This window comes from Corapipo altera, unplaced genomic scaffold (genome assembly GCF_003945725.1).
Source record: "Corapipo altera isolate COAL_440 unplaced genomic scaffold, ASM394572v1 61045, whole genome shotgun sequence".
In the NCBI taxonomy this organism is placed as follows: domain Eukaryota; kingdom Metazoa; phylum Chordata; class Aves; order Passeriformes; family Pipridae; genus Corapipo; species Corapipo altera.
In genome coordinates, this window is record NW_020884975.1 from 415,381 (window position 1) to 428,590 (window position 13,210).

At 43.9% G+C, this 13,210-nt stretch overlaps 1 protein-coding gene across 4 annotated transcripts in view; it reads left to right on the plus strand.

Annotated features, from left to right (window-relative positions):
• The window catches only part of DNAI1 (dynein axonemal intermediate chain 1), a 142,086-nt gene that overhangs the window by 77,334 nt on the left and 51,542 nt on the right, over positions 1–13,210 (plus strand). For 3 of the 4 annotated variants that reach the window (XM_027665388.1, XM_027665389.1, XM_027665391.1), the window contains exons 14-15: positions 8,108–8,197; positions 12,840–12,924. In XM_027665388.1, coding sequence (XP_027521189.1) covers positions 8,108–8,197; positions 12,840–12,924 — 175 coding nt within the window. The remainder of the gene's footprint in view (positions 1–8,107; positions 8,198–12,839; positions 12,925–13,210) is intronic. The other variant, XM_027665390.1, reaches the window with a different exon arrangement.

Genomic DNA, 13,210 nt, shown 5'->3' on the forward strand with positions numbered 1-13,210 from the left:
AAAAACCAGAGATACAGACCAGCAATCTCTTTTACTGAGCATGCATCACAGTGCTGTACCCTGCTGTGCTGACTCTAAGATGGGCATGCTGGTCACTCCATGGTCCTGGTCCACCTCACTGAAGGACCAGCTGGGCATCCCTGCCTGCCTGACTGTGCTTATCTTTGACAGGAAGTCCAGACCTGCACATAGCCAGAGCACAGCCAAAACTTCTCCTGCCCCAAAGTGCATGTAGGACACAGGAGCTGCTTCTCCACCAAGTATAGACTTAACCAAAGAGATTGAGTGGGCCGCTTTGATCTTTGACCAGGCTTCACTGAGTTATCACAGCTCTTTAAAATCTTTGTTATTGCCTTCAGACAAAATGAGTCATCTGGATTTAGCTCACTCTTTGCCTTTATCCCAGCTAACCATGGTGAGGAGTGAAGCTTTCTGTCTTCCTTTCTCCCACCTCCACACTGGAAAACTTGTCCTCCTGTCCACGTTGGCACTGGGGAGGGACTCCAGACACTGCCCTGTTCCTCACCTCTAAAATTTAATCTGCTTGTCTCTTGAAGTATAAAAACTGATGCTGGAGTTATTTTGCCTGTGAGTGAACTACCCTGTGCTTTCTAGGTGAGCAAGTGAATAATTTTGGGGAGTCTCTTGTGACTGACTGCAGGAGAGTAGCCTTGCTTCTTGCATATACTCTTCAAAGTGCCTGGGCTTGGCTTTGCTTGTGGTGGTTGGCACAGGATCCTCTGGGGAGTGTCAAGCCCACTTACGGTGCCAGGCTGGGGCACATGATAAGCAGCAAAGGAAGAATAGCTGGTAATGTCCTTGATGGAAGGCATCTGGGGACTTTGTTGTAGATGCGCTACTTTGTCTCACCAATGAGGAGGGATAAACTATTTGTTCCAGCAAAACAAAAAGTCAGCAGACTCAGGATAAGCTAAGTGTCCAAGGAGACTTTCACAGCAACAGATCCCTTGGCAAACAGTGGAGACAAGTCACACAAGGAGGAGAATAAACAAAAAAATGGTCATTTGTCATTGGCAGGAGAAGAATGTGAAAGATTTCTTCTCTGCTGGTAATGACTTGATGTTTCTAGATGCTGTTTTGCTGAAAGTTGTTGTCAGGAGCCAACAAGAAACACATTTGGAGGTGACAGAGGAAAGAAATGAGAACTGCGTCTTAGCTCAAATCAGAAACTGCTGTAAGGGAGTCCAGAAGAATATTTGCACCAGAGCACAGGGGAAATCAGACTGGCTCCAGTAGATATGACCTATGGAACAATTTATTGTAGATCAGCACTTCAGGATGAGCCTTCAGCATGATGCTGAGACAGGCTAAAAGACAGGATAGCTGCAAAATGGAGAAAGTCTCCAATATACAGACCAAAGGTGCCCACAGCTGGAATAATGTGTTTGGGTTTGGATGGATATTCCTGGTTGGAGTTTGGTCTGTCTATCTCCGTCTCTGCAAGAACCCACACAGTGTTCATCTGTCACCTGGTGACCTGGGTTACTGTGCGATGGATGCAGCCAAACTGCATCCATGAGAGCCTGTGCCCTTGCTAAATCACAGCACATGTTCAGCACTTCTACCTTGAGAGAGCCCCAGAGCTCTGCTGGCACTTTGCTTTAGCCCAGGCTTTTGCACGCAGACGTGGGAAATGTGGTTTGGACAGTGGGTTTGTGTTGGTGCTTTGCTGCCAGGGCAGGCACATCTAGAGCGAGCTGAGGGCCAATTCCCTTGCTGTGTTTGCTTCCTTGATCCAGGAGCAGATGTTTGCCAGTGGGAAGCCTTGAGTAAAAGTCTTCAGCCGGTATGAATGTAAGGAGAATTGTCCAAATCCCACTGTTTACTGTGTGTGCCCAAGGTAGGGGGAAAACAAGGTGGCTGGGAGAGGCTGGAGGACTGGAAAGCACTTATGCTCCTGTGATATACAGCTGGACTTCTACAAGAGACCTACATGGCTCTGTTCAGCTAAGGAAGCAGGTGGGTGAATTCTCTGAGTTGCTGGGCTGGGCAGAATGGCAAGGTCTCTAAGAGGGCCTGTGCAGCCACATCATCTCAGTGCTGACTTACAAAGTAATGCTTCAGGCACAGAACAAAGACGTGTATCTAACACTGAGTACTAGGGAAAAGCACAAAGCTAAGTTAATGACAAGTAAGTGGATGTTGCAAATGAGCTGTGATTATCCTGGGTCATGAAAGGGAAGGAGAAAATATTTGGGAAGTATATTAGAAGTTAAAGGAGTGAAGAATATAAGCTCATTACTAAAGCAAGCTTTCAGCTAGTATTGAGTGTTATGAATAAGGATGAAATATTTGATGTTGTACTGTTTAATCTTACACTAAGTGTCTGAGACTGGCTGCCTAGTGTGATTAATGTAACAAAAGGATAAAAGCACAGGTCAGAGTAGGGAAAGAGCATGTTAAAAAATATTTAGATGAGACATGTTCTTGCTCATCAGCAAGATCAGCTTAAACATACCCTGGAGTACTTAAAGAAGTAGCCAGAGCAATTTCAGACCATTACATGTATTTCAGAATGGTTTTGGTCTACATCCATCCTGCATTTTAAACAGAGGCTGGTGTTTATGTGCAAGTCCATTTACAGATCTGAACTGAGTGAGTACCTCGAGTCAGAGGCAGGGTTGGGGTGTGCTCTGGGGCATGGATGAGGGACAGCATCTCTCTGCTGTCCCATAAGGGCCCCCACACATTCATATACCTGTGACATGGGCAGACTGAAATAGAATAGTCTGCTGTCCTCAATCTCAAAGCACTTTTCAGTGATGCTGTAGAGCCAATGTCTGGCAAAAAGTTTTCTGTAGATGCTTTCCTCAAAGTTACTGTCCTTGCATGCAGGAGGGTCAATAGCATAGGCAGGGTACCAGAGCCCAGAAACCAGTGTCTGAATTTCACCCAGGCTAGAGGGATCCAAAGCCAGCCACAGGGACAGCCAAAGCGTGGATGATAGCACAGTAGTGCATTGGGCTGCACTCTGGCTTGTAGGACAAGCATGGCCAGGGAAAGGAGGAAAGATCTCAGAGGGCTGGAAGGAGTGAAAAAATATCTGGAGGAAAATGATTGGGTTGGACCCAGAGAATTACTGACCTGGCAGACCAATTTTGAAGACTGGAAAAGCGTTTGAATAAATGGCAATGCTGTTTGTAAATGTCTAGATAATAAGGTGATTCAGAGAAGCCAACATGCATTTGTCCAGAATAAATTGTCAAGCCAGTATAATTTCTTTTCTTTCCTTTGTTTCAGAGAAATGGGCCTCATGAAGAAGAGAGAGGCAGTCAAGATTATCACCTCTATCCATCTTGACTTGACTAAAGCTTTTGATCCAGGTTCACACAGTGACATACTTGTAACCAAAATAGAGAAATCTAAATTAGGTAAAATCACCATAAGGAGGCAGCTCTAGTGGCTCAGGCAGTGTGCTCAAAGAGCAGTTATACAGAGCTCGCTGTCAGACTCTGAAAGTGCTTCAAGTGAGACCCTCCAGCTGTCAGTTCTGGTCTTTTTTTTGATCAATACTTTCATAAACCACTCCAATTACAGAATAGGGAAACCCCTTTGGAAGGACAAGGCACTTTTCAGGACATGCTTATGTTCAAAATTATCTTTATAAATTGGAAGAGATTCCAAAAATCAATGTGATGAAATTCAATAAAGACAGGAACAAACACTATATTTAGAAAGGGGAAATTAAGTGAACAGATATGAAAGAAGAGATGGCAGCTTAGGCAGGGTGCCTAAAGAGAAGAGTATAGCAGATCACTGCCAGGGGCCAGCAATGCAATGCTGTTACACAAAGATATGTATCACTTTGATTAATTAGCAAGAATATAAGATAGAGGAGGTTGTAACTCCTGCCTCAGCTGGCCCTGTACTGTGTGTTTGCAGCTGCAGAGAAGGACTGAAGGGAAAGAACAGGAATGGGGAAGGCTTGGGTCCTGAAGGCAGGACCCAGGAGCAATTGGTTTGAGTTGGAGTGGAAAAAAAAGGAGAAAGGAACAGTGACACAACAGCCTTTTCTTGCCCATTTGAAGACTGTTATAAAAAGGAGAATAAACTGTTGTTCTTTGTGTCCACTGGGGAGATGGTAAGGAGTAGTTGGCTTGACTCTTGGTAAAAGAAATCTCCTGTATCAGGGCAGTTAAGCACTGATGTATCTGCAGGGAGGTTGTTGAGTGCCTGTTGTTGGAGGCTTGTGAGAGCAGCCTGTGTGAATTGCCACCAATGGCAGGACAGTGTCTGATCTTGCCTCAGAGCAGAATAGAAATGCTTTTGGGGTCCCTCCAAACCCTGCATTGCCATGATGGCTTTGCTTAGGAGTGTACTGATTGCCAGATTGGCACTGGAAGGAGTTTGTCCCCAGGTCATATTGGCAGGGAGTTTCCTCAGCAGCCCAAGGAGTTGTTTGCCTGGCAAAGTCATCTGAGCATCTTACTTGGCCAGTTCATATAAGTGTGACCTGGGGATTTGATAATGCTTTTGTCTTTCCTCTTCTCTACCTATAGCAGATTTTATTATTTCCTTTTTCAGGCATGGGATAAGTAAAATGCTCTTATTTTGCATAGGGCAGGTGTCAGCAGGGCCGTGGTACTGCAATGCTAACAAAGGGCTCCTTGAATGATAATTAATAGAAAGGGAAGGAATTGCTCATCAGTCAACGTGCATGTGTTGCATGTGGCACCTCACACTTGAGTTTTGGCAAGCCAAGGGTGAGCCAGGGGGATCTGTGTTTGCAGTAACTGATGTCACCTCACAGAACTGCAGGCAGAGCCTGCACCATGCTCAAATTAGCCTCCTGGCCCCTGTGGTTTTGACCAATTGCATTGTGTCAGCGCAAGAAACTAACAGCCTATGTGCCGTGAAAACTGATCAAGCATTACTTCTTTCATAGGAATGACATCAGAAACATAGGAGCGTTCAAATCAGATTGGATAAATGGTCTAATCTCCTGCTGCACAGGAGTCATTACCACCTGCCATAGATAAAAATGATAGTATTTTCTTGCTAGAAGTGAGTGGATTATGGCCCTGCTAACCTGCTGTACGTAGTAAGGAACATGCCGGTCTTAATATCTATTTTTCTGTAAATAAATCAGGTTTTGAATAGTCTCAACTTCTTTAGAAATAAACAGGCTTTAAGAAATGAAAAGTGGTAGGTTCTTCTAACAGCAATGAGTTTCACACACGAATTTTGTGCTACAAAAATAGTCAGGTTAAAGATTACACTGTAAAAATGGCAGCCAGATACTTGCTTTTGTTACAGATGTCATCATGATCAGGGACAGAAAATGCTTGCTGCTTTGTGTTTGCTTGTCTCTTCATTGCTGTTTGCACACACTTTCCTTTTTCATTACTCTTTACTTCTTTACTCTTACTGTATCGTTTCACACAGCCCAAATCCTGGTTTAATTATCACATGCTTCAGGGAAGAATTAACTTCTTGCCACTACACAGTTTCTTAGTTCTCTCCTCAAGTGCTCCACCCCTCGCAGCGTGGATGCTGCTCATGACAGGAGGTTGTGCCATGTTGACAGGCCTCTGGGAGCAGAGAAAAGGCCAGTTCTGAGCAGATGCCCGATTTGATTGCAGTATCATGAGGGCTAATTACTCTAAAAAGCATTTATGGGATTCAGAGATCAGGAGGAAAAAGATCACAAACACTATTAAGGTGTCAGAGGTGTTGAAGGAAAATTGAAAGTATTAAGGTGCAAATTTCTCTTTTCTGAAATTCAAGCTAACATCACTGAGAGCTGCTGATAGTCGTCTGAGGGCAGAGCCTGATGCCCCTGAGGGACTGTTTTCAAGCTGTCCACAATATGTACCTGACTCAGCTACTGTTGACTGCTCTGAATGTACTAGCAAAAGTACCCCGAGCAAGTCAACCTACTTATGCTCTGGGGCTGGTGAATCCAGTCAGCTGTGGGTGAAGAGAAGTAGATGAGACACCTAACTGAGTACCAACAGTAGACAACTTGAATAGGTCTCCGTCAGGGAGAGGGTATTTGGAGTGGGCAAACCCAAGGGAAAACCTCTTTACTTGGGGAATCCTGAAAAGAGTTAGATTGGGAAACCCCCCCATGAGCTCATGATAGCACTTGTGTTGTGGGTCACCTCCAGATGAGGTTCCTGCAACACACTGTGTTCGTGTAGACATGAGGACTCAGTTGTGTCTGAACAGGGTGATGGGGATGGACTACAGCTGCTGAACCTTCATCCATGTATTTTTCACTGGTGTGATGGGCTGGGAAGCATGACTCTTTTTCTCAAATATTTGGGTAAGTTAGCTGACGAGAAAGAATATGAGTTAGAGTAGAGCTATGTTGGACATACAAAAACATCTTATTGTCAGACAGTTTTAAAGTGACATTTTTAAAATCTCTGACTGAAAAAATGACCCTTTTTCTGTGCCCAGCATGAGGCATGTTGGGCATGTTTTTTAACCAGTCCCCCTGAGCTCTGCATTTCTCACTTTGAATTAAAACTCCTCACTACACCAACCCCTTCATCTGAGGCAGCCGCTGGTGACTGTCACTGTCAGCAGTAGCTCATGATCCAAGGGAGATATTCCTGGAATAGATATAGCCAGCATATTTTGTGCACAATGGCCAGCCTTGGCAATCACTGTGCTGTTGAACCTGTCTTTTTATAATTAACCATTGTATTCTGGGCCATATTGAATTATGCCTTTCCTTTAATACCAGATAGCAGAAGTGGTTCCACATGGAGATTTACAATTTCACCTGTGCAAGGATGTTCAAAGGTATAGGCCACTCAAGGCTCTTCAGTTGTATCTTGCAGGCATGAAACTGCATTTTGATATATTCTCAAATGGATTCCTTTTAAGTTTTATTTTTCCTTCCTCAGAGTAGTGTGTAATAGCTAGGAAACCTGTTCTCTAGAGGGTTAACTACTCGTTGCTGAGTCTCTTGCTGAATTTTCATGCTCTACAGAACTTAACAGTATAAACAATTTTACAAAAGAGAATTAACAGGTTTTCCCAAGGAACTGTCATAGGAATACCCAATCTGTGTAATTAAAGTATTGAGAATACTACTTGTTTTCTGGAATAGGTACCAGATAAATAGGTGGTCATGGATAGAGTATTTGGTAAGCTCTAGGATAATCATGCCCATTTATCATGTTTATGGGATGATATTTAGGGAACTTTATCTGCTGGATTGTTTGGACAGGAACAGATAAACCTTTGAAAAGCTCAGCAGAACCTTCTGAAGTGCTTGTCCCCATCCTGAACTGACAGATGCCCACAGGAGTGTGTGCTGACAGACCCAGTGACAAGTCATCCTTTTCCCCTCATTCTGATTAAATTCCCAGATCTGAAAATCGAGCGTTCTTAATGCTTTTGGTCTAACTGAAATATCTCTTCTAAACTGTAAGCCATTTATCTGGGTTCTAATGTCTCCTGCTGAACTGTCACAGTCAAAAGGCAAATTTCCTTACCAGGCAGACAGAAGGTGTAGGGTGGATTTCAGTGTTAATGGAGATGTTTTCATCTCCCTGAAGTAGAAGTTCCCCAAGGACCTGTGTCACACATTGCTTGCAAGGGCTCGTCTGTGCCCCACATAGGGACAGAAAGCTAATTTGAGGTTGTCTGGCTGAAGGGTAACCATATGGCACTGCACTTGGAGTAATTAGTCAAATGTGAAGGAGTTAGTTTTTGCAGTGCTTGGAGACCTTTCTGTGGCAGTGGTCACAGTGTTTGGAGGTGTCTTGGAGGTCTCTGGGATGGTGTTGTGCCATAGTGCAGGGTGCTAGTGAGTAGCTCAGACATCTCACAAGGCCCATCCTTGATGGCATGATCCAGTCACTGCTGGGGGAGATGGCCATGAATAGATGCAGAGTCTCTAAGCGAGGGGCTTTACCCCCTTGCTGGAGCATCTTAAAGGAAAGTGAGTGAGAGCACTTAGCTGAAACTGCCTGTGGAAGTAAATGTTCATACCTGCCATGCACTCTGGGTTGGAAACCAGCTGTTCTTTAGGAAGGATTTCAGAAGACCCTGCTGAGGGCATGGGACTCTATCCTGTTGAGTGCCTGGTGCTGACTGGAACTGTCTTATTGTTTCTTCTTGTTTTAAGGTCAAGTGGCAGAAGGATGACATGGACAACAATTCAAACTTCTTCTCTGTCTCCTCAGATGGAAGGATTGTTTCTTGGACTTTAGTTAAGGTAAACAGTAGGTGGCAATTCCTTTTTCTAGTCAGTCAAGTTATAATCAATTGCCTCAAAATGTCAATGATTTATTAGTTTTATTTTTATTTCCAATGAACCAGGTTTGAAAAAAAGTGCCAGCAAAAGATTGCAGGTACAGTCACAGTTGGGTCTGGGGCTCTATGTTAAATTCTGAAATGAGCAGGGCCAGCCCACTCCTTGTCAGGATCTGACCTTCATCCTGCCTGCACCTGTAGCACTCCATGGACCAGAAAATGACAGATTATTTTCCTCCTTGGCAGCAGCAGGAATTCAATACTGGTCCTTGCTCTGAAACTTTCCTTGTCCCAGAAGGGTTACTCAGAGACAGAACAGAATGATCTGCTTTCTTCCACAGCTTCAAGAGTCTCTCCTCCAGTATGCTCCCCTACAGATTCTGGTTTGAAATGGGAGAGGGTCAATGCCAGTTTCTCCCTAAGGGGCCAAAGGAGCACCAAGGCCAAAGGAAGCTCACATTTGCAGTGGGATGGCAGCATGCTATCACACAGGCAGAGGCTTTCCCCCTGCCATGTCATTGCCATCTCACACCCAATACAACTTCTGTTAACTAGTTTGCATGCCCTGCCTTTGATCACTTTCTTCTTTTGGAGTACATGTGTTGACAGAAAGCTACCATTAATGTCCCAAAATGACTCTTAGATTTGGGTCTCTGAATCTCAACATGTGGGGTTTTTTTCTGTTAGCTATTTCATTTTACATTTGAAGATTTCAAATATTTTACTAAAAAATAATTGAATTGCATCAGTCTGAAGCAGCTGCCCCATTATTCCCTAGGAGGAAAAGAAATTTCTTTACATCCTTGGATGCTCATTTTTCAATGTTATACCAAGCTATCAAGGCTTGCGTGTTCTGAAATTTTTAGGCCTTGCTGCCATGGCAGGATTCATGTCTAGCATTATATGTTAATCTTACTGTCATGTTCACTTCAGGAGCAGGAACTTCTTCTAATGAATAGGGTAGGCTCATGCAGAGGGCACAGATTTTGAAGTTACTTTTCACAGACTCCTGCAGGTTCAGACATGCAGCTTCAGAATTAAAAATTCCTTCTTCAGGTGCGTCCCAAGTCCTTTTCCCAAGAGAGCTGTCAGAGGTCTCTAGAAAAGGACAGGCTAACAGTATCCCAGCACTCAGCTCCCAGCACTTTGTCCCTTGAATAGATATGCCCAAAAGATTTGTTTTGAGGTGGGCAATACATGCCTACAGCCAAACACATCCAGTTGAGGCTACTTGGCAGGTTACACTTATCAGCTGAGCCCCAGTAACTGAATGGACTCAGCATGGAGTCACCTTAGGAGGCGGGAAACAACGAGTGAAGCCTCTTCAGAGAAATGCTGCATCTAAGGCAACCTAAGAGTCTACAGATGGACTCTGGTAGCAACTCACCTGCTAGAGGAAATATTTCTGTGATTCACTGGTGCTTAACCATGTTCCCACATCATAAACTATGTTTTTCTGTCCCTTGAGCATCTAGATATTCCTTCCTAAATATCCTTGGCGTGACTTCTAAGATCTGTATCCACTTAGCATGATGTCATTTCTGCTTATTCCTTTCATTACTGTAATAAACTTGGCCATACACATGTGAAAAGCACCATTTTAAGATTTTTTTTTTTTAAGTGAAGTTACCTCTGAAATTGCCAGAGCTGGTATGTACCTAGTAGGCAGGGGTGGAAAAGAGCAAAATTTTAGGTGCTGTCTGGATTTTTTTTTTGGACAGAGATTCAACAGGGAAAGCAAAAAACAGAATGAAAAGGGTGTTTTGTTACAGTCTGTGGTTTTGTATTCAGCAAGGGGAAATGGACAATCTGCTTGAATTCCAGTTTTACAAAAGAGCTATCCCCGGGTTTTATTTAGAATAAAATTGAAGATACTCCAGAGGTCTTCTATTCTGCAAATCCATAGTGCAAATAGGCAATAAATGAAAGAGTGCTTCATTAATCTTTTTGACAGGACTATCCAGAAATAAAGCTTCTTCAAACACTGATAGCTGTTTGACACTCCCAAAGCTGAGAGCACAAAGTGAGTGAATTCATTCTTACTTCCAGCTGAATATTTGGCAAGCCACAGTGAAGATTTGAGTAGAAGAGTTGTCAGATACTAACCAGGAACAGTTGATCTACCTTGACTGTGGTTGTGGTTGTGTCTGTTAAAAATGATCACAAGCACTGTGGACAAACTTCGTGAAACAGCACATGAACTGTTTTGGCTTGTCTTTGAGTCATCATAAAGGTGTAAAACATCAAGGAAGGATGAAGGACTTCTGCAGCTGGATGACTTTTGGCTGCACATGTTGCCAATCAAAAAGGAGAGATATCAGAGCCACTTCAAGGAATTGTTTGGGATTCAGCATGGCATCACTTCTCAGGCTGATGCTCAGCAATCCCAGGTTTGATTAGTAGTCATAGTTCATCCTCCCTACGTGACCTGGAGCTAAATTACTGAGCAGCTCTGGGCCTCCTTAATTACTTGAGGCTAATAACAACTAAAGGAAAAAAAGCAGCTGCAAGGCCTGATTCACTAATGCTTACAAAGTGTTCTACAATTATTAGGCAGAAGCAACATATTATTGCTCAGTATTCCTGGAAGGCCAAACTGTCAGCATTTTGTTTACCCAGAGGAATCTGCGAATAGCTCTAGTGACAAATAGCCCCGGGAGCAGATGCATTTTTCAAGCTGTGAAACTGTTTAAAAGATAAAAGCAGCACGACTGGGAAATCTGCACAAGTAAGATCCTTTGTGGAGGAGAGGGGCTACAGAAGCTGTCCATGGGGGCTTTGGCCTGGTGGAGGTGCTGGAAGTCAGCTTCAGAGGAAGGCTGCAGAAAAGTGCGTGCTAGGAAGAAGATCTCCTGTTGTTTGTCTTTCTACCAGAACAGAGATAGTGTGTTAGCACATCTCTGGGCCTGCCATACTGGGTATATCAGCATGATCAGCTGTAGGCAGCTCCAGAGCTGCTCTTCAGAACAGACTCGCAGCCATCAGCCATGGTTCGGACAGACCACGTGCTTTCTGGAGAGCAGGCACAGCAGAGGCAAGTGCGCGCTCAGCATGTCCTGACTGCACTCCCAACAGCCCACCAGCACTATTTGGATGTGCAGGGGAATATGTTCTGCTCCTGGTTGCTCTGGGTACTGTACTTTCCAGTTCCAGCTCAAATACACCAGCATATATGGCCTCTTTCTTAGCATCTCTCCTGCCTTTACTGACTGAATTTTACTTGTTGTAACTCACCTGCTACAAGAAGAGCCACTAAGGTAGAACTCTGCAGGAGTCTGTCATGCTTCTTGCTGCTCTCTCAGCAGAGAGAACAATTTACTGCCATCATTAGGCCAGGGCACGTGGGTGTGCAGCAGTAAGAATTAGTGAGAAGGAAGTACATTACTTTATGGGTTTTGACCTTTCTTGAACCTTCTGTAAATTTGTACCCCCAGAATACAATGAAAACGCCTTATACAACATTGTCCTCTCTGAACTGCAGTACTGAATGCAGATGCTCACAAGATCTTCTCCCACGCTTCTCAACATGGAATTCCCTGGGATTGACTTTGCCAGGCAGAATCTCGTTTTCTACCCAAGTCCTGCTCTGGGCTTAGAAAAGCTTCAACTACAGCTTAATTCACTGAGCTAAGAAGTTATGTTTTGTTCTCACAGTGCTCCAGTGGGAAATCTGCAGATTCATTATAACATCCAGTCTCCACAGCCCACACTGCTCACTAATCTTTAGTTCTTTGTTCTTTTTATCACAGAATCAGAGAATCACAGGATGGTTGGGGTTGGAAGAGACCTCTGGAGCCCTAGGGTATTCCCATATTCACAACCAACTCCATTCTGCAGTGGTATTTTAACTCCCAAAGCTAGTCTAGGAGTGTATCTGCCCTCTGGTAGTTTCCTCATATTCACCCATATTGTGTCTATTTTCATCTGTCTTCTGTCTCCCACCTTGACTATAAACTCTTCAGGACACAGCCTTTTGTCTCTCTTCATACACCACCTTGCACAGCAGTGCGGTGGCTGGTGATGAGAGCTTTTTAGAGCTCTGTTGAGAACAGCAACATGGGGCACTTTTCCCTTGGGGAAGCTGCTTGTGTGTTGTTATTTGAATCTCAGAGCCCATGAAGTTGTGAGTACTGGGAGTTGAGGCTTCTCTGGGGTTAAGAGGAAGATGTTAAGAAGCAACGACTGGCAAGGTGTTTTGTTACTACCCATCAGTGTGGGGGGTTTAGTGTGGGGTTTAGTTAGCTCCACGAGAATATGAAATACCAGTCTTGAACCACACAGGGTGACTTAAGTAAACACAGTGGTTTTCTGACTATGTCAACCTCTGCTAAAGAACATTGACCCTGAAACCCAAAGTTTTCCAGGTCAGCAGCATGTGTTGAGGTAATTTACCAGCGTCTCTCAGTTCTACTGCACCAAAGTATCATTTTCCTGAAGGTGTTGTGTAAAGCAGAATGTTAGCAAGTTGCCAAATGTGAAACATTAAGCAACTTTTGGACAGCTTTTTAAAATTCCTCCATAAAATTTGCCATTCCAAAGTACTGAATGTCTCCGTATTGTTGCTGCAAAGCGTGTTATTCATGTGGAATCTCCTCTGCCTGCAGAATGAGCTGGTTCATATGGATGTCATCAAGCTGTCAGGAGAGGGAACGATGCAGGGGCCAGAGGGGCTGCAGCTGCAAACACTTGGTAAGAGCCCAAGTCCTTGCCATGCTGATTAATTACTGACACAAAGCCTCTAATCAGTCATTCTGTGAAATTAAATTTGGGAGCAGAGTGTTGAGATGGAAAGGAGCTGAAGGAGGGTTACGCCTCCTTGCTTTCATCATGTCGTAGGGCAAAGTCTGGCTGGAGCAATGGCCACTAATTCAGTCACATTTTGCTGGTTACATATTGTCTCTACTTGCATAAAATGAAGAATTGAACATTAATTCAAAAAATGTCCATTTCACTGGAATATCTCTGTGTGAGTAAG